General features: G+C 51.3%; 6 protein-coding genes across 6 annotated transcripts; 1 reads left to right on the top strand and 5 right to left on the bottom strand.

The window, feature by feature from the left end:
- Positions 1–1,035: 1,035 nt before the first annotated feature.
- LOC128268493 (sodium-dependent nutrient amino acid transporter 1-like) lies at positions 1,036–4,434 on the bottom strand. The gene is made up of 5 exons (XM_053005608.1): positions 4,309–4,434; positions 2,241–3,065; positions 2,077–2,180; positions 1,647–2,010; positions 1,036–1,581 (listed from the first exon to the last, which is right to left on the bottom strand). The coding sequence occupies exons 1-5, from the start codon at positions 4,321–4,323 to the stop codon at positions 1,042–1,044; spliced, it is 1,848 nt and encodes a 615-aa protein (XP_052861568.1). The 5' UTR covers positions 4,324–4,434; the 3' UTR covers positions 1,036–1,041.
- A 239-nt stretch (positions 4,435–4,673) lies between these two features.
- Positions 4,674–8,069, bottom strand: LOC128268494 (sodium-dependent nutrient amino acid transporter 1-like). Its single transcript, XM_053005609.1, has 5 exons — positions 7,908–8,069; positions 6,233–6,750; positions 5,801–6,172; positions 5,099–5,727; positions 4,674–5,036 (listed from the first exon to the last, which is right to left on the bottom strand). The coding sequence occupies exons 1-5, from the start codon at positions 7,941–7,943 to the stop codon at positions 4,783–4,785; spliced, it is 1,809 nt and encodes a 602-aa protein (XP_052861569.1). The 5' UTR covers positions 7,944–8,069; the 3' UTR covers positions 4,674–4,782.
- Positions 8,070–9,580: 1,511 nt separating this feature from the next.
- LOC128269282 (sodium-dependent nutrient amino acid transporter 1-like) lies at positions 9,581–12,669 on the bottom strand. The gene is made up of 7 exons (XM_053006706.1): positions 12,583–12,669; positions 11,323–11,846; positions 11,142–11,257; positions 10,699–10,957; positions 10,268–10,634; positions 9,940–10,201; positions 9,581–9,874 (listed from the first exon to the last, which is right to left on the bottom strand). The coding sequence occupies exons 1-7, from the start codon at positions 12,667–12,669 to the stop codon at positions 9,624–9,626; spliced, it is 1,866 nt and encodes a 621-aa protein (XP_052862666.1). The 3' UTR covers positions 9,581–9,623.
- A 1,234-nt stretch (positions 12,670–13,903) lies between these two features.
- On the bottom strand, positions 13,904–16,423 carry LOC128269088 (sodium-dependent nutrient amino acid transporter 1-like). Its single transcript, XM_053006440.1, has 6 exons — positions 16,302–16,423; positions 15,720–16,259; positions 15,527–15,642; positions 15,210–15,468; positions 14,476–15,119; positions 13,904–14,403 (listed from the first exon to the last, which is right to left on the bottom strand). The coding sequence occupies exons 1-6, from the start codon at positions 16,421–16,423 to the stop codon at positions 14,156–14,158; spliced, it is 1,929 nt and encodes a 642-aa protein (XP_052862400.1). The 3' UTR covers positions 13,904–14,155.
- Positions 16,424–19,324: 2,901 nt separating this feature from the next.
- On the top strand, positions 19,325–21,295 carry LOC128269280 (mini-chromosome maintenance complex-binding protein). The gene is made up of 3 exons (XM_053006704.1): positions 19,325–20,532; positions 20,610–20,853; positions 20,921–21,295. Exons 1-3 carry the CDS (start codon positions 19,325–19,327, stop codon positions 21,293–21,295), a joined length of 1,827 nt encoding a protein of 608 aa, XP_052862664.1.
- Positions 21,296–21,361: 66 nt separating this feature from the next.
- On the bottom strand, positions 21,362–22,942 carry LOC128274839 (elongin-C). Its single transcript, XM_053013166.1, has 3 exons — positions 22,805–22,942; positions 22,352–22,640; positions 21,362–22,031 (listed from the first exon to the last, which is right to left on the bottom strand). Exons 2-3 carry the CDS (start codon positions 22,555–22,557, stop codon positions 21,890–21,892), a joined length of 348 nt encoding a protein of 115 aa, XP_052869126.1. The 5' UTR covers positions 22,558–22,640; positions 22,805–22,942; the 3' UTR covers positions 21,362–21,889.
- Between the last annotated feature and the right edge of the window lie 287 nt (positions 22,943–23,229).

Below are 23,229 nucleotides of genomic sequence, written 5' to 3'. Positions count from 1 at the left end.
CCCGACCACAGCCAAAACACCGGCCAAACCTGCCGGTCTTGGTGTAGTCGGTACTGCTATCGATTGCAGAGTGTACGATCGAGCCGGAAACTAATGCTTTCGGTCCTTTTTTCCCTGTCGTTAATCTTGGCACGGAACTGGCAAATATTGGCGATGCACTAAGTGGAAAATGAATGACCGATGTATGAATGATGCAACGGCGTGCAACTCCATAACACGCCGAACGCCTTTCTGGTGCACCGCGATTGATGTATCCCGCAGATGAATCTTCTCGGGCCCGAGTGTAGTCTTAAAATAAGATGTTAAAGTCTCAACCGTCTACACGTAGACATTATATCACAGCGAAACTAAATGTGTGATCACGCAGCCCAGCGCAGCTCGTCGCAGCAATAGTCATTAAGATAAAAGATAACACCGGAGAGATGCTCCTTTCAAGGATAAATGTAATGCTTGACGACGGATGCTGGTAAGATTTCATTCGCCGGTGCTTAAAGTATTTTGCGAATACTCTGCCGCCCAGTGTTCCGCTTTAATTATCGATTTCCCTACGAAGCGAAACTTATGGATGGGGTACATCAAGAGCGGGCTTGGGAAAACTGGAACCAACTCATTACAGCAGGGATACGGAAAGTCACGGGCAAAGATGGTAGCCCTAGAGATGCGTAGATGCAACTGCATCGAATCTCGTTGACTCACTCTCCGTATGTTTGTAGTCGCCCTGAGACAACCTTAAACTTGGAAAACACGAGCGCGTGAAGGGCGTCGTGTTTCCCCATCGCCCTGATGAAAGTGGCGACATTCGTTTCCTGCGTTTCCGAGTACTAAGCGTGTGTCAGCAAGAATGTTATGACAGGAAGGAAGGAAAAACACACAAATTAAGAGCATGATGAATGGAATTAGTGTTCAAATAGAGATTTGCAATGTATATATCAGTTCATCACGCAAGGTTTTGTTTAATTTAGTTTGCTTTATTAAATCTACTGGTTGCTTAGAAGCTGCCGGAATACATATCGAAACGTATACTGATAACACGCGCACAGGTTAGTCCTTCGAAATCGCCACACTCTTTCGGAACATCCGGTCGAGCACTTCCCGCACAACGCTTCTTCCTCCGCATTCCTCCGGTTCGCGATGAACTTTCGCCACTTCCGCCTGATACTGCTTGCGGGCGGTCGCATCCTCAGGACCCCAGTCGGCGGTCGGTTTGGAGGCTGCCACGAGTTTCGAGCACAAACTCGGCTCGCTTCGGCTGAGCAACTCGTGGGCTCCCCAGGCCACCACTTGCAGGACGATGAACGAGAACAGACACCATCCAAAGACTGTGTACCCGATCGGAACATCGAACGGTTTGTATTGGATGAAGCTGAACAGCCAGATGACGAAAATGATGGCCATCGTCACACAGCCCCAGCACGCCCTCCAGAACCAACCGGTCGATCGGCCGAGCATGAACTTGATGTCCACCGTAATCCGCCCGACGCCGTAGATCCAGCAGAACGTTACTATTTCCAGCATCACCAGCGTGAGCGTCGTCAGAGTGACGCCATATTTGTCCGTTATGTCCAGCACCAGCAGACCGCCCTGCAAGTGACACAGAAACGGTGACAGCACGGCTAAAGTATACACGGAGAGGCCCGGCAATTTACCGGCGTGATGTAGACGAGACCGCAGGCGAACCCAAAGACCGACAGGCCGACCACCGCCTTCCAGTGGGCCAGCCGTGGAAAGCGATCGCGAATTGCTGTCACGATGGTCGTTACGATTCCGGTGTTACTGCCCAGTCCAAGCAGGAAAAACATGAAGAAAAACATCACCGCGAACACATTTTGGGCCACATCGAACTTGGCGATCGCGTCCGGATAGGTGATGAACGTTAGCTGCGGTCCGGCCAGCTGCAAACTCTCCACCCGGGTGCCGGTCACGTGCGCGATGTTGCCGACGATGCCGAACACCACGATACCGGAGATCACGGAGGTGAAGGTGTCCAGGCACGATATGATCATGGCGTCACTTTGGGGAAATTTCACATTTTAAAGATCACCAAGATACGGTAAGCTTGTAAGACGATTCTCTTACCGGTAAATGTTGTTGCTGAAATTGTTGTACGAAGCAAAGACGATGACCGCACCGAGTGAGATGGTGAGCGAGAAGAAGCATTGCGTGACCGCTGCGTACCAAACCTGCGGGAGGATCAGTCAGCTGACAAACGGAACATCGGATGGCTACTTCAGCGCCCTTACCTCGACATCGACGAGCTTCTCCCACTGTGGCTGCATCAGATACAGAATACCATCGCCGGCCCCGCTCAGTGTGCTGGTTCGCACCAGCAACACCAACAGGATGACGTACGGGAAGATGGCCAGAAAGTAGGACGCCTTGCCGGCGCTGCGGATTCCCCTCAGAAGGATACCGGAAATGCACAGCCAGCAGAACAGCAGACACAGCACCAGCTTCCAGTCCGGCAGCCCGAGGCCCTCGTCCAGCGTCCACCGGTTGTGCAGCACCGAGTGGTTAAAGTAGAACTCGGCCGACGGTCGCAGACTGGCGTTGGACACCCGGCCCTGAAACTCGGAGTCTACGCAACCCTCCCACTGCGCCGCACAACGGCCCCACGGTAGCGGACTTCCGAACGAGGCGAAGAAGTAGCGAGCCGCGATCGCAAGGACCGCCGCGTAGTACCCGAGAATGACGGTTAAGGACAGTGTTTGAGCGATGCCAACGCCACGCATTAGCGGCACCACGTCAAACACCTTGACGCAACCACGGGCCGAGAACTGGCCCATGACCATCTCCAGATAGTAGAGGGGCCGCCCGACCAGGAACAGCACGATCAGGTACGGGATCATGAATGCGCCGCCACCGTTCTTCATCGCAGTGTACGGGAAGCGCCAAACGTTGCCGAAACCTACGGACAGGGCGACACATGACAGCAGGAACTCTATGCTGCGGCCCCATTTCTCGCGAACCTCGACCGGACGATCGGCCGAAGGCCGGGGAACGGATTCTGGCGGTGTACCGACGCTATTCAATTGAGGCGGCCACGTGACACCGGTGGCGCCACCGGTCTGTGGAATGGAATCAAATCAGCCCATTAGACCACGTTCGGACTTTTATTGCCCTCTATCGGTAGGTCACTAAGGGAAAAGGAACTGCGTTTCAGGATCCTGAGTGGAGTGCCCTTAATGGAATCTGGAAGAATCTGGACCTGAATCGATTTATAGGGAATGGACCTAGCAAACGCGCTCTGAACAAAGATTCCACACCAACGATAAAGATCAAAGCAATCTTTGGAAGCCTTTGATTGTTGATGATCAACGCGGTTACGCAAACCGGGTGCAACCGGTTTGCGAACCTAATCGACGGCCATCGATCTTTCAGGACCTCTCCTGTCCGAGGCTTAGTTCGGAAAAAATAATTTATGATTGTCATACGTGTTGTTCACTTATCTTAGGAAACAGATCGAGATCGAGATCGGAGTTGAAGCGTAGTGCTCATTTTCAATTCTCTAAAATCAATTCAATTACCTCTCTTTCTCTTTCTCTCAAACAAACAAGACAAAAACAAAGCGCAATGATAAAATATAAATCAACAAACCAATCATTCAATTCAACTGACCAACAAAAAATGCATAAATACTAAACAAACAAACCCGTCAAAGAAAGGGATGAAAGTAGCTTCACGTTCAAACTCTCTAAAATGATATTAATGACAACATACACTACTTTACTACTCTAAATTCCAAGCGGATGACATGAATTGTTAGCATTTTACTGTTGACTTGGGTTAGTCATAGCGCAAACGGCGATGGTTGCGATGCTGAGGGAAGCTTGAGATGTCCGACGGGGAATATTTGTAGAACAGTACATCATTGTCCGCGAAGATTACTCAACTTCTTATCTGAGTTGTGTAAGCAAACGAAGTTCCCGTATCTTTGTAATAAATATGCAGAATGAGCAACAAGATTCCAAAGTTAAGTTAAATAAATTCTTTTCTCGGGGAGATTAGAAGTAGTAAGTAGCAACGTTCCGATTTTCACCTTCCGATGAAAATTATCTTACACCACACAAAGTTTGACAAAAAAGGTTCTAATCAAAAATGTATGGCCTTTCACACAATTGCAATCGCTAATCACCAACGATACCTAACTCAATCGCACCAATCAAACCATATGTTAACGATGAACCACTGGCCACTCTGGCCGGGACAGAAATAAACCGGGGCGCGTGCCATTTTCACCACCCACCGGAAGGTTTCCTTCGCGAGCGGGCTTCGGGTTGGCTTTCCTTCCCCAATGTCCCCGGTGCTCACCGTTAGCGTCTCCATTACTGTATTGTGACCCACCGAGTTGTCGCTTTGTTCGATATTACACTCGGGTTTTCACGCGTCTGTCAGCGTCCTATAGAAGCGTTTCGTGTTTGCCGCGGTTTACTTTTAGCTGCGAACGGGGTGCATCAGCTTCGCTCTTCGTCTTCACACGCTTTTTGGCCTCGGCTCAACCGACGTCAGAGGACATTAGACGCTACTCCACTGCACACACGACTAGCGACGGGAACCGCCGGCACCGCGAGAGTGTAGTGCCGCCGAGCGCTCGTTTATGACTGACCCGTCCGATGGCCCACCACCACGACCGGGGTAGGTACTTTCGGTTGGCCACCGTACCTCCCGCGGAGTAAGAAACGCTCGAGGCTTAATTTTATCTCCATTGCTTACTCGCTGTATTTAGGTGCTAGGCGATCCTAGGGGTGACTCAAGACAGACTTTACAAAACTATCATTGGTGGGCTTAGTGAAACATTCTATTATACAAACACTCGACCAGCCGACGCCGAGGGTAGCGGGAGGCCGCACAAACAACTTCCTCTTCCAGTTGATGGTACTGCTCGCGGATGGTGTCACTTTCAGGTCCCCAGCTTTTACTCGGGCGGAAGGCCGCCTGCACCCGGTTGCGATAACCTTTCTCGTCCTGCATCAGGATAGCATATATCGCCCACAGCGGAAGCTGCACGATGGCCACGGCGTACAGTATCCATCCAGCGACTGAGCGAAAAGGACGAACTCGTTTTAAGAAGGAACTTCTCGGTCAGAACCCATACCCTTACCGTTGTACTCCTGAGGTACGTTAAGCGGCACATAGCTGATGAAGGACACCAGCAGAATCAGGGCGATCAGCAGTGGCGCTCCAAGTCCCCAGCAGGCGCGCCAAAACAGTCCCGTTTCCCGGCGCAGCATAAAGCGAATGTCCCGACAGATACGATCCACGCCGTAGACCCACGCAAACGTCAGCACCTCGAACAGGGCCAGCGTCAGCGTGACGTACTTCGCCCCGTACGTATCGAGCACATCCAGTAGATCCAACCCTCCGGGGCCCAGGTACACGACGCTGACGCAGCACATCACCGTGCTAACGCTGACCACGATTTTCCAGTTGGCGACCGACGGAGCGCGATCGTGGATTGCCGTGATGATGCTGGTCACCGCTCCCAAGTTGCTGCCGATGCCGACGATGAAAAACATCAAGAAAAACAAGACGGAAAACAGCTGCGGATAGTACTCGAACTTGGCGATCGCATCCGGGTAAGCCATGAACGTTAGGCCAGGACCCTCGCGTACCAGCTCCTGGATGTTGGACCGGTGCGTCACGTGGGCCAGATTGCCGAGCACCCCGAACACGATGCAGCCCACGATGATCGAGGTGAACGTATCGAGCCAGGAGATGATCATAGCGTCCCTATGGGGAGTGAATGAAACATAGAAAACTCTTCAAGAAGACCCAAAGCCCCTTCAGAACCTAGAGCACCTACCGGTAGACGTTGTTGGAGAAATTGTTGAACGATGAATACGCAATGATGCCGCCGAAGCAGATCGACAGCGAAAAGAAACACTGCGTCACCGCTTCCATCCACACCTTGGCCTTGAACAGACTCGCCCAGTTGGGCATCAGGAAAAATTTGATGCCCTCGAGGGAACCTTCCAGGCTCAGCGAGTGCCCGAGCAGCATGAAGATGATGACGTACGGAAAGATGGCCAGAAAGTAGGCCGCTTTCCCGGTGCTGCGAACGCCCCGGATCAGGATCGCTGCCAGGATGAGCCAGCAGACTACGAGGCACAACACTAGCTCCATAGAAGGCCACCCCAGACCCTCCTCTAGCGGTGCCCGATGCATGATAGTATTACTGGAAGCGGGGAATTCGCCATCAGATACGGTGGACGCGGGATCTGGGGATGTAACTTACGTGAAGAACAGCTCGGCGGACACGTTTTGTTTCGCACCCGCGCCGACACCGGACTCGTTCGCGTGTCCTCGAAAGTCTGAGTCGATACACCGGCTCCACGAGTGATCGCACTTGCTCCACGGAAGCTCACGACTGAACGACAGGAGCAGATAGCGCAGGGTGATCGCCAGGATGGGCGTGTAGTAGGAAACGGCTACCATCATCGCCACCGACTGTCCAACTCCGACGCCCCTCATCGCTGGGGCCATATCGTAGATCTTGACGCAGCCACGGCTACTAAACTGCCCCATAGCCATCTCCAGGTAGTATAGCGGGCGACCGATCACAAACAGCACGATCAGGTACGGCACTAGAAACGCACCACCACCGTTATCCAGGGCCGTGTACGGGAACTTCCAGATGTTGCCAAAACCGACCGAATACGCGATACACGACAGCGTGAACTCGATGTTGTTGTTCCACTTTTCGCGCACTGGCGTCGACGGAGCCGCGATCGCTATGCTGACGCAGTTAGTACGCTGAAGAAAGGACAAGAAGCTTTACAGTGGATATCTGTGCGAATCTACTAGGTTCTTAACAGAATAAGTAAGAATATTTTCCATTTAATAGAATATGTTGCGATAATCGGCATCTTGAGCAGTTCTTTAGAATGCTTCAAGCATGTTGTTGGTCAGGTACTCTAATCTTTCTTCGTCATCAGTATCTTTACCATCCTCTGGTATCTTTATTGGTGTTATCCATGGTACAAACCAACCACAAATTGCACACCCAACTCTCTATTGCGCACTCGAGAGCGCATTCTGACTACAGCCACCATTTGTTGCCGAGTGGTTTCTATTTAGCACATACCCTCTCTACTCTTGAGCAATGAAAGCCTGTGTAAAACGATCAAGTTTGATGATCGATTTATGAGCCCAGGCGGGAATCGAAGCTTATTCCTTTTTCAACTGGCCGCATAAATCCTTTTCAAGATCGCCCAACACGTGCAGTATCGTATGCAACTGTTTAACTCAACTGTTCCCGCTGCTGCTTCCTTTCTCTGATGGTGGTTTGTGGGTTACCGTTCTAACGGACATTGTTGTCGAGCTTCAGTCATGTTAACAAGTTACTGTTTTGCTTCCGTTCAGTCAAAACAAGGATCGGCCCCGGCTGTTAAGGCCCGCGATATCGGTCGACACCACTTCTCTGACGTCGCAATTGCACTCGGATATCGGTCAAGAAGGATAATTATAGATCCCAAATGCGGTTCGTGTCGGATGCGCCACCGGGGTGTCAAATTGCCAAACCGCAGTCGCCACGTTGCGAAGCACTGTTAGTCGAAGGCCTTATATCCGGATCCGGGTAACAGAAAAAAATCCTGTGAAAGCCAATTCCTTATGCCACGTTTGCACTTCGCCTCCCACTTCGAATGGCGTATGGCGTTCGAATCATTCTGGAACCACCAACTACCATCTGGTTTGGCCAACCTTTAGTGTGCATTACGCGGCTGGCTGCGGGCCAACAATGCACAACCGCGGCTTCTCCGGACCCGGCAGATCGGACAATCTCACTTTTGAACTGTTATTTTTACTAAGAAAGTTCCTCCTTGCTGTTGTCAAGTAGAGGTCAACCTCGGACGATGCAGGCAGTGTGTGTGATGGTCGTGCTACAGATTCATGGTGGAGCGGTCACATACGGTTAATCCCGAGGCAATTGTTTTCGGTGGTTCCATAACTATTCGGCAACGTTATCAAACTTATCAACTTCTAGCCACTAGCAGGTGCACTTTTACTATTCTTTCACTTCTTACGACACAGCTCACCGAAACATCCCGGTGGACCGATGCACCGGAAGAAAAGCTTCGACCGATACTGACCGATCCGGATCGATCGGATAAATTTTCAACGGATGAACGGTGGTTCGCCTGCGACGGTTTAGCATGCGCAGTAAGAAGGATTCCGCTACAATGTTGCAAATTACACAGTAGTGGCCCGAAAAATCCAAATTTTTTGACGATATCATCAATAATGTTCATTCTTCGAATTGAGATGCTCAAATCCCATTTAGATTTGCACTCAACAGCTCGCCATCGTTTAAGATGGAGTTAATGAAGCAAACCATTGCCAAAACAACCAGATAGATGGACACTCCTTTGAATGAAATATGCTACGTATAAACGAAGTTAAAAAAATCCATTACATACATTAATTAATAAAATAGTGCGTACATTTTGGTGGCTGAAGAGATACGTTTAGCCGTCTCTGTATCAACACACACACGCCGTGAATCGGGCCGAAATGTAGGTTCTGTTGATACTTTATCCGCGGGGTGGACAACAGGGCCAATCACCTGTTTGTAAACAAAAGCAGCGCCGTGTTGGACCAACACATACACAAACTGAGAGACAGAAAAAAGGGGCCATTAAAATAAACCCCTTCTTAATCGAGAAAAGGGATATTTTTAATGCACACGATCGTGTCGTGCAAGGAATCCCCCTGTAACCGACGAGTTGCCATGACAACGAGCAAATTCTTATGGCAAATCTCTGAAAGCGGAAATAAGTAAGCGGCGCGCTAACGGGGTAAAGGTGGCTAACGTGGCGTCGTGTGGCTTACGTTGATGGTTGTTTGATTTCGTTTGAAACAGTACAGATGGAACAAGTGACACAACGTCAAAACAATTATTGATTTGTTTTTTTTACTTTGTTAGTTTTTGCGTTGGTTAGTTTTTTTAAATAAGCTTCCTTTTACGATAAAATTTCTTTTACTTTAAAGAACACCGAATTGGTGCCGTATAAATGTGTTTCACAACCACAACCCTATCGCTTACTCAATTACTCTCGCGTATCGTGTTGTCGCGTGTGACTGTATTTATTCGCGGCCAACACTTTCATCCGCGGCGGGGACACGGCAAATCGTTGTGAATGAAAACAACCGGTCGTCGGTCGGCATCATCGCGCGACGAACACTCGGTCACGGTCAGGGCCACCACGGGCGGGGGCCGGGGGCGGAGGCGGTGCGGCGATTTAGTACGCGCAGTGCGATCGTCGTCGGCCGAACGGAATGGGCCGTATTTATAGGCGGCCGCGGGTTATCGCGGGAAGTTTTGCGGTCGTAGTAAAGGGTTGCGTGCGTAGTTATTACGTCACACGCGGCGTCCACGATTGCCGCGCGACATTGCCGGTGCACTGGTATGTGACAATCGCTGCACTGCAGGCGACAATTTTTAGAGCGCGTTCTGCACACTTTTCCGGAGTTCTATTTTTACCTGAGCTCGTCATACGAATCCCGTACCCCGTAGGATCACATTTATGGGCAATAATCATGTTTAATACAAATGCTTGTAGCGGTTTTATTAAAGTACACGACACGTTAGGGCTTAGACCGGTTAGATTTACAACTAAAGCTGCAGTTTAACTGAACAACTTTTTTCGCATTTTCACAAGAAGGTTGTCAGAAGGGGATGCCAACTGTTGGCAGTACTGCGCGATCCACACGATGTAGTTCGCTCGTCGTTCGCCATCTTCCGGGCCCCAGTCCTCCAGTGGGCGCAGGGCAGCCTTCCAGCTGTCCCACCACGTGGGTCCTCTCCGCTTGAGGGTTGCATACAACACCCAGGCCGGGAGCTGTAGCACCGCGAACGCATACAAACACCACCCAAGAGCTACAACCGTTGGGAAGCAAACCATGAGCCGGTTGATGTGGCTAGCAACTCGTGCCGATCCTTACCCGTATAGCCGTCAGGAACATCGCGCGCCTTGTACTTGACGATACTGACCAGCAAAATCAGGATTACCATGATGGGCGTCACGATGCCCCAGCAGACGCGCCAGAATAGCCCCGTCCGAATGCCGAGCATAAACTCGATGTCCTTGCACAGCCGATTGACGCCGTAGATCCAGGCGAACGTCAGTAGCTCGAAAACGGCCAGGGTCAGGGTGGCAAACGTTGCTCCATAGTAATCCATCAGGTCCAGCACGTAGAGACCTCCCTGCGGGTGAATAAAGCGAATTGATCAAGCACCCAGGGGCAACCATCCGGCAGCAGCAACACCTACAGGCGTGAGATACACTAGCCCAACACAGAAACCGGCCACGGCGACGGAGATCACAATTTTCCACCGCTGTAGCCTCGGCTGCTGATCGTGGATAGCGGTGATGACAGATGTCACGATTCCAATCAGCGTTCCGATTCCAAGCAGAAACAACATGAAGAAGAACAGAACGGAGAAGAACTGCGGCAGGAAGCTAAACTTGGCCAGCACATCCGGGTACGTCTTAAACGTGAGTCCGGGACCGTCTCGGACCACCTTCGAGATGTCCGGCTGCTCGGTGACGTGTGCCAGGTGCCCGATCACACCAAACACGACGCAACCCGCCACCAGCGAGGTGACCGTGTCCAGCGACGTAATGATCACCGCATGTCTGCGCCAAGAAAGCTTAGCCAGTGAGTCCCAACTAGTCCCAAGAAACGTAGATTACTACTTACCGGTAGATGTTGTTCGAGAAATCGTTGAACGACGAATAAACGATCAGCCCACCGAAGCAGATCGTAAGCGAGAAGAAGCATTGCGTGACTGCCTGGTACCAGACTTCGATCTCCAGCAGTTTGCTCCACTGCGGCATGAAAAAGTACTTGATGCCGTTCCAGGCACCGTCCAGTGTGAGCGAACGGACCAAAAGCACCGCGATAATGATGTACGGGAAGATGGCCAGAAAATATGACACTTTGCCGGAGCTCTTAATGCCTGGGAAAGAAACGCCAACAGATGGGCAGAGTCGTGATAATCTTGCAGTATGTTAACGCATATCAAGAACCAGAATGATTCCAATTCAAGCATCAGAATGACGTGTCAGACTTGAAAGATTTGCATATGATTTAAATCTCAGACAATTTACGACACCCGGGGGAACCGCTAAGGTATGACGCACCTTTGATAAGAATTCCAACGATGCACAGCCAAGAAGCCAGCAAACATAGCACCAGCTTCCAGTCGGGGTATCCCAGCCCTTGCGCTAGTGAGTCAGCCGAGTGCATCACCGTTTTGCTGCAGAGAACAGTAATTACTTGGAGTCATTTCAATCAAATGTACGACCAAACGGTGGCACTTACTCGAAGAACAGTTCGGCGGAAGATTTCGGTTGCGTAACGTTCACTCCACCGATCGAAATGTTACCGAGGAGCCACGAGTCGACGCAGTTGTCCCACGAAGGATCGCACCGGGCCCACGGTAGCTCCGGGCTAAATGAAGCGATCAAATAGCGCAGCGTCACGGCCAATACCGACGTATAGTAGGTGATAACGGTAAAGATAGCGATTGTTTGTCCGACACCGATCCCGCGCATTGCCGGTGCCAGATCGTACACCTTGACGCAGCCACGGTTCGAGAACTGGCCCATGACCATCTCCATGTAGTAAATCGGGCGACCGATCACGAACAGGACGATCAGGTACGGAATGACGAACGCCCCGCCGCCGTTACTGTACGCCGTGTACGGGAAGCGCCAAACGTTGCCGAAACCCACCGACAGGGCGATGCAGGACATCAGAAACTCCACGTTGCGGCCCCATTTCTCACGCACCGGCTTCTCATCGGCCGCGGGTGTTGGCGGGACCCCGTTATTGTTGGTTGTAGTCTGTTGACGAGATGTACGTAATGATGAGTTAACTAACATATCCATGATTCTTCTATCGTTTCCCTCTTTCTAACCGAGTTCTTGAACGATCTGTCACATTAAAAATTAATTTATCACATGCTGTTGGCCAGCGCTCTCAGTGCACAACAAACACGACGCAAATCGCCCTCCAATGATCGAGACTACGATTCCCGTGCGCGATCACTGCCGTTGGACACCAATTGCACCAATTGCTGCACCATGCACGTCGCACGCCTACGCCGGAAATCGAGCGGCACGTGTCTTTGGCACGTATTTGGGTTTGTCCACCGGCACCGGATCGTGAGCAGAGTCGTCTAGTGTTTAACTAAAAATACTTGGACAATAGATCATCGAGAAAGAATTTCTTCCACTCCCAGAAAGCCGAGAGTATGTTGACCGCCCGTTTGCATAATCAATTGCCAACCATGTGTTTGCGGTTCGTCTGGCATGGAGAGACAGGCCCGAACGAGAGGCAAATAGACAACAAAACGAAGTGGCACGAGAGTCTAAACTCAGCTGAGCCGGACAGCATCAGCTTGACTCACAAACCAGTTTGGCGGGAAGTACCACACGCGACCCTCACTTTCGATTGCGCGGCGCGTTTGAATCGCACGTGGTGGCGTACGGATCGTGGCTTTTGTGCAGATCGTGGCCCGTCGCGGCTTATTTCGGTGGCAGTGGGAGGCACTCAGCTTTCCAAATTCGCGGCCCGTACCTTCGTTGATTGCTGCAGGTGCAGGCCCTGGTTGCCCGTGGCACTGCCGTTACAGCCATCGTCTCCCACGTAGCTTCGGTTCTCCATCGCACCTTATCGTATCTTATCACTGCGCCGGTACGTCAAGGTACCGACGATCACTTTATTACTGTACTCTGCACAACCTCCCGGCCGAAAAACAAAACTTTCACGGCGCACGCTTAACAGCTGAGCCCAAGTAGAAGACACCCTGGCCGGGGACTTGGCTGCGTGCGTTCAGGTGACGCGCTGATCGTCGACTGAAACTCAGCCAACCATCTCCAGTTCGGCTTGGCACTTGAGGGCTGAATTTGCTTGTGTCAGCTCTCTCTCCCTCTCGCTCTTTCTCCCACTGTCTCCTTCTCTTTCCTTTTCCGGCGATTACTAACCAGCACTGATGCTGCACTAACATCACCTAACCTCACCAGCACCACTAATGCTCTTCTGGGGGTTCCACCACTGGACCAGAACCGGCTCTGGCCGTGTCGCGGGGTATTCCCACTCCCATGTTTGGTGAACCTTTTCTTCGCCACCTTTGTTTTTATTGCATCCCTGCGCCGGTGTGTTCCACGTCGGTTGTTGTGTAGTGGTGCGCTGTGTGGAAGATGTGTGTGATCCGCGGACCTCAGACCGTCAGTAGTATTTGGCGCACGCGATCTCTTTTACACACTGCCAATTTTGTTTAACTAGTATGCACCGGACACTGCATTTTCATCTCCACCCCAAACTAGTGTGGGCCATCGGTTGGGCGTGCCGATAGTTGGCGCCGGGGACGCTACACGGGGTGGAATTTCCGACCACCGGCAAACACGTCACCGGCACGGGCGGTTCGAATTATTTAACCTTTTAACCGGTCGCCGAGGCACGCCAGCATGGTTCTGATCCTTTCGTTTGAAATTAGATGAAATGGAATTCAAGGAAGATTGAACTAGGGCGGGAAATAACAATATCCTTTGGCCGTGTTTCGACAAAACCTCAACTTTGGATCACGACACATATCCGAGAATCCTTTATCGGTTGTCCACTATGTAGAGGGCATTCTTAGAAGCCAAAGTAGAGGTACTGCTATACCTGAGGTTTCTTTCAATTACTTTTTCTTTCACGACTAGCTACGTACTAAACACGAAAATATTTACGAAAACTTAAAGACCAACTGGCGATTACCTCTAATAATGGTTTCGTTTCTCATTAATAGCCACAGAGTTATGAACAGAGCTGAAATACTTTCTGGAATGCTTTCCACTTTATTGTTGATTGTCACGCACTTTCCTAATACGTTCGATTACAATCTAAGACCGTAGGATCAACTGATTCATCTCTGCTACAATACGCCACCAATCGAACCCTTTTTAAGCAATGTCCGCATAAGAATCGTACTTCTGCCAGCTACGCGCCTCCTATTCTTAATTATCTCGGTAACATAACAAGCCGATATAGCGTCTTACTGTGCTAGAGTAGAAAAAATGAGAATCTAAGCTATTGCTTCGTACATTCGACTAAGGCATAGACTGGGCAGCTTTTCGTTCCGATGCCGGTGGTTCCGGCCCTAGCGCGTCTAACTGAACACATTATCGTAGATCCTTCGTGCGATGGACCTGTCGCGTGGCAGTGACTGTTCGTCCTTGTAAACGGACTCGTGGTACTTGGCGTTCAGCTCCGGATCTTCCGGTCCCCAGTCGTGCGTTGGCCGAAAGCAGTGCAGGAACCGATCCTTCCAGTCCGGCTCTTTGCGCTTGAGGAAGGTGTAAACGGCCCACGCCGGAAGCTGCAGAACGCCGGCTGCAAAAACACACCAACCGAACGCTGAAACGGATGCGGACAGGATAAATGAATCGGGTCTTTATTGATCAGGAACTAGCAGTCGGGCGGACTCACCGTACATCCCCTCCGGATAGATGTACCCATTAAAGCTGAACGTCTCGTAGGTGGCAATGTGGTAGACCAGGATGGCGGTCAACATACTGGGCGTAACGAAGCCCCAGCAGATGCGCCAGTAGAGACCCGTCTTGATGCCGAGCATAAACTCGATGTCCCGACAAAGCCGGGCTGTGCCGTAGATCCACGAGAACGTGATCATTTCGAACACGGCCAGCACGAGGGCCACGAACGAGGCACCGTAAAAGTCGAGGAAATCGAGCAGATACTGGCCACCGGGTGTGGTGTAGATGACGCCGATCGCAAATCCTACAAGAGCGATGCCCACAGCTACCAGTGCCGGTTGCAGGTGCGGAAAACGATCCCGAATGACCGTCATAATCGTAGTGGCCATTCCGACGTTACTTCCGATGCCCAGCACAAACAGCATGAGGAAGAAGGCGACCGCGAAGAACTGGGGCCAAAACGTGAACTTGGCGATCGCGTCCGGGTACGTGATGAAGGCTAGTCCGGCGCCGCCCCGCACCACCTGCTGGATATTGGGAGCATCCAGCACGTGGGCCAAATGACCGATCACACCAAACACTATGAACCCGGCCAGCATCGATGTGAGTGTGTCCATCACCGACACGATCGTAACGTCTCTGTGTGGGGCGAGTGAAGGGGATGTACCGTGTATGAGCATAGATCTCCACTCTCCGTCCAACCAACTGGCCGGCCTCCGCCCTATCTACCTGTAGACATTGTTCGTGAAGCGATTGTAGGACGAGTACATCATCACGTTCCCGAAGCAGATCGTGAGCGAGAAGAACACTTGCGTCACGGCTGCGTACCACACCTTCGCCTCGAATATGCGGTCCCACTGGGGCTTGATGAAGTACAGCATTCCATCGGCCGCTCCCTCCAGCGTGCAGACGCGTACCAGCAGCACCAGCATCACGACGTACGGGAAAATGGCCAAGAAGTACGCCACCTTGCCGGAGCTTTTGATCCCTGTGAGAAGAGAAGCAGAGGTGACCTGGAACGCTCACATATCGCTTGGGGGCATTACCTTTGATTAACGTCAGACAGATGCAAGTCCACGGCACGAGCAGGCAAAGCACTAGCCGCCAGTCGGGAGTACCGATGCCGCCGTGAATGGTGGACGCTTCATGCAGCACATCCTTCCTGTAGAGATGGGAAGCAATCGGGTCAGAAGTAGACCGGGAACACCAACTATTGGTCCAATTACACATGCTACTCACACAAAGTAGAGCTCCGCCGAGGTGACGGCGGCCGAAGTCGCGTTGGCCGCCAGGTTCGTAATCAATCGCGAATCGATGCAGGTTGCGTTCCAGCTTTCACTGCACTCACTCCACGGTAACGGATCCCCGAACGAGGCGATCAGGTAACGCATTGTGATCGCCATCAGCGAGGCGTAGTAAGTCATAACGATGAACGTTGAATAGGTCTGCCCGACCCCGATGCCGCGCATCGCGGGTGAAGCATCGTACACGTTGATGCAACCCCGGCTCGAGAATTGGCTGATGAGCATCTCCAGATAGTAGATAGGCCGCCCAACCAGCAGCAGCACGATCAAGTATGGGATGACGAACGCACCGCCACCGTTCTCCAGCGCCGTGAATGGAAAACGCCACACATTTCCCAGCCCAACCGAGAGCGCAATGCACGAGAGCAGAAACTCAATATCTTTTCCCCACTTGTCACGCTGCACCTTCGGAATGTTCGTCACCAACTTCATCTCCGACGGCCCGGTCTGAAAGTTGCGTTCGATCGCTTTGACCCTCGCGTGAAGATCTTGACTTCGTGGTGGCTTTGTAACAAACAACGTACTCGCGACCGTCGCGGGTGGTGGTTTCCGGTTCCGCTCGCTGAAAGACGCTGCCGAGTGCTCGAGGGTCACCACCGCCGGCTCATCGCACTCGAATCCGGGGTTACTGGTAGCCATATTGAACAAGAAAGGCACTTCGAGTTAACGGAACTCCTTTCTCTGGGGAACTCGAGGCACTACTTCTCTGGTTGATAGGGTGAAACGCTGCACAGAGCACTATTGGCCGGGGACACTAGCAACAACTACGGTGCACCGGACCTCCCGCCTCTAGCGAAGAAGCAAACATTTCGTGGTGACCATGACCATGGTTCGCCAGCTACTAAAACACGACAGCTTGTTACGACTAATGCTACGGAACACCACTGAAGCTACTTGGGAAACGATATACTTAAACCACACCGGAACCCTTCTACGCTACCCTTCTACGCTACCCCTCGATGGGTCCGTGCCGGAGGAGGCGACCGTTACGACTAAACGCCGCAGGTGACAAAGAGCTACTAAGTTTTGTAGCCGGTCTAGGCCAACCAAAGAATGGGCACCGCCAAGCACGTGCCCCTAACTGGATTACTCTTAGATCACAGGACGCTGGCGCCAGGCCGCTGAACCAGTAAGTGACGGCGGACAGCGCGGAATGCCGGCGGAACACAGTAACTAGTGGGGCAGTAAGTCAAGATCAAACAGAACTCACGCTTCAGGCCGCACAGCTTTTCGCCATATATTAAAACCAATTATGTTCACTTAAGCACCGCCGCGCACTTCACTTTCGATTGAGATGCTGCCGGCAGGACGTTGGGGCCATCAGTTAATCCACTCTTGCTCCGAGGAATGCAGCGACACCTCCGTTGCACTGGAAGGTCACTGACGGACTGACCACTCTCTAGCCCCGTTGGTTGGATTCCTCCGTTGTCTGTGTCCAATCCGTTAACAACACCTCGCGCACCTCTTGCCTTGCCGGCCATTAGTGTAAATGGCCCCGCTACAATCATAATACCCTGCAATCCGCCGCTTGGCTAGCCGGTGGAGATATGTCCATCAGAGCATATTACTTACTCCACTGTCACCGGGAAGCCATACAAGCCGACGCCATGTGGTGTCATTTCACAAGAAGTCTTGGCCCTCGAACTTGTAACCGGCTACCCCAGTGCTTAGGGGTTTGACGATTGCCGAAAATACCGGAAAGCTTTGGCTACGTTCGAACCTACCCAGGACCGGTTTTCTGGTGGACTCGATTTCCTTGACGTAATACGATCCACAATCCGGTGACTGACGGCGCGTTGTTTTCTTTGAACGCGCTTCGAGACTTCCTCAAGTGCAGGATTCCGGATTCGTGGAAGTTCTAATCAGCAATGTGACACCAGTTCGGGAAACTTCGAGATTTCGGACCCATTTTCACACATTTGCTTAACCATTAACCTTATTACCTCTATTTGGTTGTTAGACAAACGCGCACGCGTTGCGTGTTTAGTGAGAGGCCGCTACACTATTCCAGTTCCACTAAGCTCACAATCCTGTAAATAAGATTAACCTAAATAAGCTCTCATAAAACCAGACACTATATCTTCAAAGAAAATCTCCTTCTTTTCACAAAACAGTCAAGAAAGTATCCAAGCGATTGTAAAAATCTTCACCTACAATCACTTGCTCACGACGACGACATTTCCTAGGGTCACAAAACCAGTTCACCGGTGTTTCTCGTTTATCAGAACGAAAACCAACCCACCGTTATTACACCGTACTGCCATAGTGGTAACGGGTTTACTTATGATTACGCTTTATTGATCTTTATTGCGCTGTATCTAGTGTCGCATAGAAATGGCGGACAATCTGAATCGCAAACGCTAAACACGTCGACTGCCGGTGCTGTTCGGACTTAGTGGGGAACACTAACTGAGGGTTACTGACCCTATTTGCACAAGCTTTCACTTTCAACACCGTGTAACCTATCACCCCACGCTGTTCCCAGCACAGGAGAGGATCCCACAACGCCTTCCTCCGAAAATCCGCGACCTGCTGGAAGAGCAAGCAACAAGATACTGCCAGAAGATCGTGTGGCCGCGTTGTGCTCTTTGTGGTTTGTTGCTTCTCTGCGATCGACGACGTACCTTGTGGTGGTGGTGTTGAGCTTCAGAGGCCTACGCTTAAGCATGCAATTTAATGCTCGCATGATATTTGTCCACTACTAGAGAACGTGAAACCACGCGGCTTGTGCGAGATTGGAGGGCCATGTACGAACGATGCACGACCTCGCCATTCCGCTTACTAGGTGTTAGCAGTGCCGGTACCCGCGTCTGTTAGGTTAGCCGGTGGGGATTATCCAACGAAAACCGTAAGCATAACCGTGGAGATCACCTTCGATCGTCATGCTGCACATAATTGGAAAGACAACTGGTTGAGACCGGAACGATATTGCGCGATAATTAAAGTGGCCAGTCGCGGATTATGCCGAGCAACCAAAAGCGTGGAACAGCTTCCGAAGTCTGATCTCCGATCGCACCGCTTTAATGCGGTTGATGAAAACGTAATTCAAGACGAAAGATATAGCGGTTTGGTACACGATACGTGGCCAATACGTGCCTTGGCATTTAGAATTTGATACAACTGTAGATGTTATTAGTTGTTAATAATTGCGAACTGAACCTGAGGACCTCACAAGAGAAACAACAACGATCTGACCTGCCAAATAATAATTTTATTGTATGTTATTGCTTCTAACAAAAGAAAAACAAATAAGAAAGAAAGTTTTTGTATTGCAAAACCCTTTTTATCACAATTTTTTCATGATTTTGAATTATTTTTCAGATTTGAAATTCCTCTCGTGGCAACCGACAGCACGTGCATCGCGATCTTGGTTTGCTGTCAGTTTGAGTTGACCATCGTTGATGCAGCAACCGTGGGATGTCTGAATTTTATTTTGGCGCAATAGTTTCGCTGTAAACAATTGCCAAAAAGCAATACGAAAGTTGCTTGTGAAGTCGTTTTCAAAGTGAATCACGAAAAGAAAAGTTAGCGGAAAGGAAAATGGTCGGTGAAACCTGGTCACCCGAGTGGTTTCTGCAAAACGAAACGGCCAGCCTTGAACGGCTGGCGGATGAATCATTTTGGCGGTCTATTCCACTGTTGAACTGCACGGAATTACACAACCTTTCCGATGGTTGTCTGGTAAGGTTTCGGGGACTGGTGCAGGATCAAAAGGACTCCGAGTACTATCTCGAGAGCTACAATGTTCACTGCAAAACGACCGGTTCGATCCTTCGGCGTCAGAATGGTAAATTTCGCGACATTCTCGTTTGTAACGGTGCAACGGAGCGCGTGGAACAAGGTTTAACCGAGGGCGGCACACTCGGCGAGCGACGGTCAATCGTTGTGGTCAGTGTTCCAGGACAGAACCGGTGGGCATCGGAGTATGAGGAGCAAACAAATGGCGCCGGATCGGCAAGCACCACGAAAGACAACGTCGTTGAAGGTTCCGAGCCACGAGCAGCTGTAAAGCGAGCGCTCGAGACTGAAATGGAAGTGGACGCAGACCAGACATGCGCCACTGGACCAGTGGCATCGAATGCAACGAAACGAGTAGCCACCGAACATTCCGCACCTCCACCGCACTCGGCAACCACCGTTCTGTCCGCTGACTATCTGCTCAATTCGCCCATCAGCGATCGGCCGAGTAAGGCGTGTCTGGTGAAAGTGTATGGCAATTTCGACAACTGGACAATCAATTCCGTCATTGAGGCGGTGGGTTTTCTTTCCGTCCACCCGTCCCTGGACGGTAGCGTTGACGCAACGGAGGATCCTGCGTTCGAGGACGAACTTCCAGAGCACCAGGCCAACAATCCGCCACCGTCGCTGATTCCTCGTTTGCACGCCGTCAGCATTCGCAAGCTGGCTCACACCAATCCCATCCTGCAGGCCCAGGGTCCTGGGGTCGAAGAATCACTCGATATCGATGGCACACTCCACATGAAGGATCTCCACAATCTGCTGACCCAGTGCCTATTCGGCGACCGTATAGCGGCCGACTATGTGCTTTGCCATCTCGTCTCGTCGGTTTACATACGGGACGAGGTGGAATCACGCGGCCAGTTCTCTCTCAACCTGAGCAACATACCCGGCGAAGTGCTTCCGGGCTACACCGAGTCGTTTTATGAGCTGCTGGAGTTGCTTCTTCCCGCGAGCCATTACTTTCCGATGACGCTGGAGAGCATGAACACGATACAGTTTGCACCGAAGTATGTGATAAATGATCCAGCCCGTGGAGGATCAGGTAATTCACGAGTACATCCTTCCTTTTTCCCGACCGTTCCAGGAAAGACTACACCACGAACAAGCTCACGAGTGGACTGTTGCAGCTGGCCCCTCACACACACCTGGTCCTGGATGAAACGCGACTACAGGCTGGAAAGCTGGAGGCGGCAGGCGTCGAGGCGGTGCAGCATGTGGCCCGTCTAATCAAGAATCAGCGCTTGAAATACGATTTCCAGTACTATCAGCTCGAGTTTAACACGGACGTTCCGGTGCTGATCTTAAGCGAGGGACGCAGCATGCTTCCGGTAAGCATTGCACTCAGGCTCGCCAGCGACACAAAGCACACTACCAAGGCCACTTTCTCTCCCCCAGAGTAACTGGCATCTACCCATCATTCCCGATCTGGATGCGATCAAACTGATCGACGAAACAATTAAAGCCGGTCGACACTACGTAACACCAAAGTTGGGCGAAATACGGCGCTGTCTGACTGCCGCCCGGATCCGGTCGTTCGATATGAAAACCCTCGATCCGGCCATCGTCGAGGAGGATTTCGTGCGTATGCGCACGGCCAACAGTGACGTGTCGATGGACGATCTGCACAACCTGGTCGTGTTGGCCCGATTGCTTGGAATAAGCGGCGGCAAACGATCGCTAGAACGGGAGCACTGGGAGCGGGCGAAGGAGCTGGAAAAGGAACGCCAGAATCGGCTCGAGATGTTTGTGAAACGGAAAAATGAACCATGAAACCGCCGGAGGTTGCTTCTCCTTAGTGTTCGAAGGAAGGAATTCCAAATACACGCCTCGTTTTGTATCATGTTTTTGCCCTATTTTATTTTCCACGGTAATAATGAAAACCTAACATACAAATATACGGTCCGCCGTTGACTTTACTGCCGCAACCCGGACGTGTTGCCGTTGTTGCGGTTGCGCCTTAATTGATTTATACGCTTCGGGAAGATGTTTCACGAGCAAAAGCAAAGCCCTATTTCAGATAAGGAAGAGACATTGTATTTTGAAAAAGCTTCAGTAACCTAGCAACAGGATCACGAACTTCGTTCTCTGCTGCTGCCGTTGCCGCAAGTTTCTTTTCATCAAACAAATTTCGCCGACCAAACCTAAGGCTCAGCGGTAAGAGAACAAGAGTATTGGTCCGACCATCATCCCCCCCGTCTGCCAGACGACTAGGAATACGAGAAGTGTCGGTTCGGTCGTCATTGTGGAGCTCCCGGTGCCGTTCGGTTTTAGTGTGCTTCGTGTACGTTGGATGTGTGGTGCTGCTGTGTGGTTGTGTAGTATGCGTTGCCTTAGAAAGACGGAAACAAACTAAAACACTAGCGCCTAGCAATCGAGAAAATTGGCCGCCATTAGTAGCTCCAACGCGATTTCCGGTGCGATCGGAAACTCCGGTATTTCCGTCGAGCTGTTCGTGTACCGGACCTTGTAGGTGAAGTACATGCACACCTTTTCGAGAACGTGTGAGCTGCAAAACAGAGAAAGATAAGGGTGAAGGTAATTGACCAAGCGCACCCCACGTATCGTCGGTTTGGACATTGGCACTGAGCAAACGAGTGACTGGAACGTGTGACTAATTCGCGGCACCACGGCACACGCTCCGAAGGTTCAAAGTTCGCCGCATTCATGCTAAGCGATCCTTTATCAGTGCGCGCCGGCACCAGTCAGTGGCGTCCAAAGCGATGGTTGTGTAATTATGTAATAAAAAGCTCCTTTCTCGTTATCGCGCGCTGCACGTTTCCAAACCGGACGCCGCCATCGATTGATTCCGCCACGGTAGACACTTACGGTATTTCTCTAAAGTTCACTTCGTTGGCTTCATTTTCGGCAAACTGGCCCGGACCGGACAGCATGGCTTTGATCGTGCCGGAGGTGAGTGCGTGCTCGCGTTTCACGATAAACTCGTGGCCATCGGAAGAGATCAGCTTGACGTACATGGCGTCCGGTCCCTCGCAACCCCCGTACACTCGTTCCGTTCCGGTGCGCTCCTCCATCTCTCTGTTTTGTAGCTGGCCGGCAAACGTGGGACACACTCAATAGGCCTGCACCGAGTTGCTCTGACTCCTCGCTGTGGACACTGAAATGGGACGGACGCGAAACATTCAGAACCGATTGTTTTACACACTGTCGTCCCGGGTGCGACCAGGCGATCGCCGGATGATGACTTTACAGTTTTGTACGCATGGCAACCGGCCCGATCTGGCGGAACGTAAATGCGCGTGGTCCCCAAAACCGACTTACCCGTGGGAAATTGGTTGCTTTGTGGCAATATTGAGGCTTGCAGATTGTTTGCCTATTGTTTGCGCGATCAAACTGTTTTCCTAATCAACACCACTTTTCGTTCAGCAGCCGGACGAACGGCATTTTGCCCCAAGCAATGCGCGTAAGAGTGACAGAGAAGGAGGAAGAATGACACTGACGTTTCGACAAACGTCACGCGGGAGCTCATGCGGCTAAAATATTGCATTCGAGTGCCCAGCCGCCTTTTAAATATAGCGCAAAGCGTGTTAGGTGCAGGACATACTAGAAACTAAATGGAAGGAAAAAAAAACTCTAACGCCCAGTGACAATACTGTAAAACTTTCTATTGTTTTTGCTACGACAATTATACCCATCCGCCGCGCACTCACGCGTCCGCCGCGATGCGTTTGGATTGCGAGTTCCCG

Source organism: Anopheles cruzii, chromosome 2, assembly GCF_943734635.1.
Source record: "Anopheles cruzii chromosome 2, idAnoCruzAS_RS32_06, whole genome shotgun sequence".
Classification (NCBI taxonomy): domain Eukaryota; kingdom Metazoa; phylum Arthropoda; class Insecta; order Diptera; family Culicidae; genus Anopheles; species Anopheles cruzii.
Note: the sequence above shows the minus strand (reverse complement) of the source record. Positions and strands in the feature narration are given on the sequence as shown.

Coding starts and splice junctions, on each gene's coding strand:
- LOC128268493 (XM_053005608.1), bottom strand. Junction 2,011..2,076: donor TTCAGCAACAACATTTACCG/GTAAGAGAATCG, acceptor ATTTCCCCAAAG/TGACGCCATGATCATATCGT. Junction 1,582..1,646: donor GTCTCGTCTACATCACGCCG/GTAAATTGCCGG, acceptor TGTCACTTGCAG/GGCGGTCTGCTGGTGCTGGA.
- LOC128268494 (XM_053005609.1), bottom strand. CDS start 7,943: ATGGAACCACCGAAAACAATTGCCTCGGGATTAACC. Junction 6,173..6,232: donor TCCGCCGAGCTGTTCTTCAC/GTAAGTTACATC, acceptor CCCCGCTTCCAG/TAATACTATCATGCATCGGG. Junction 5,037..5,098: donor CGTACCTCAGGAGTACAACG/GTAAGGGTATGG, acceptor CTTTTCGCTCAG/TCGCTGGATGGATACTGTAC.
- LOC128269282 (XM_053006706.1), bottom strand. CDS start 12,669: ATGGAGAACCGAAGCTACGTGGGAGACGATGGCTGTAACGGCAGTGCC. Junction 10,958..11,141: donor CGTTGGAATTCTTATCAAAG/GTGCGTCATACC, acceptor TTTCTTTCCCAG/GCATTAAGAGCTCCGGCAAA. Junction 10,202..10,267: donor GGCTAGTGTATCTCACGCCT/GTAGGTGTTGCT, acceptor ATTCACCCGCAG/GGAGGTCTCTACGTGCTGGA.
- LOC128269088 (XM_053006440.1), bottom strand. CDS start 16,423: ATGGCTACCAGTAACCCCGGATTCGAGTGCGATGAGCCGGCGGTGGTG. Junction 15,643..15,719: donor TCGGCGGAGCTCTACTTTGT/GTGAGTAGCATG, acceptor CCATCTCTACAG/GAAGGATGTGCTGCATGAAG. Junction 15,120..15,209: donor TTCACGAACAATGTCTACAG/GTAGATAGGGCG, acceptor CGCCCCACACAG/AGACGTTACGATCGTGTCGG.
- LOC128269280 (XM_053006704.1), top strand. CDS start 19,325: ATGGTCGGTGAAACCTGGTCACCCGAGTGGTTTCTGCAAAACGAAACG. Junction 20,533..20,609: donor ACGATACAGTTTGCACCGAA/GTATGTGATAAA, acceptor CGACCGTTCCAG/GAAAGACTACACCACGAACA. Junction 20,854..20,920: donor AGGGACGCAGCATGCTTCCG/GTAAGCATTGCA, acceptor TCTCTCCCCCAG/AGTAACTGGCATCTACCCAT.
- LOC128274839 (XM_053013166.1), bottom strand. CDS start 22,557: ATGGAGGAGCGCACCGGAACGGAACGAGTGTACGGGGGTTGCGAGGGA. Junction 22,032..22,351: donor GTGAACTTTAGAGAAATACC/GTAAGTGTCTAC, acceptor TCTGTTTTGCAG/CTCACACGTTCTCGAAAAGG.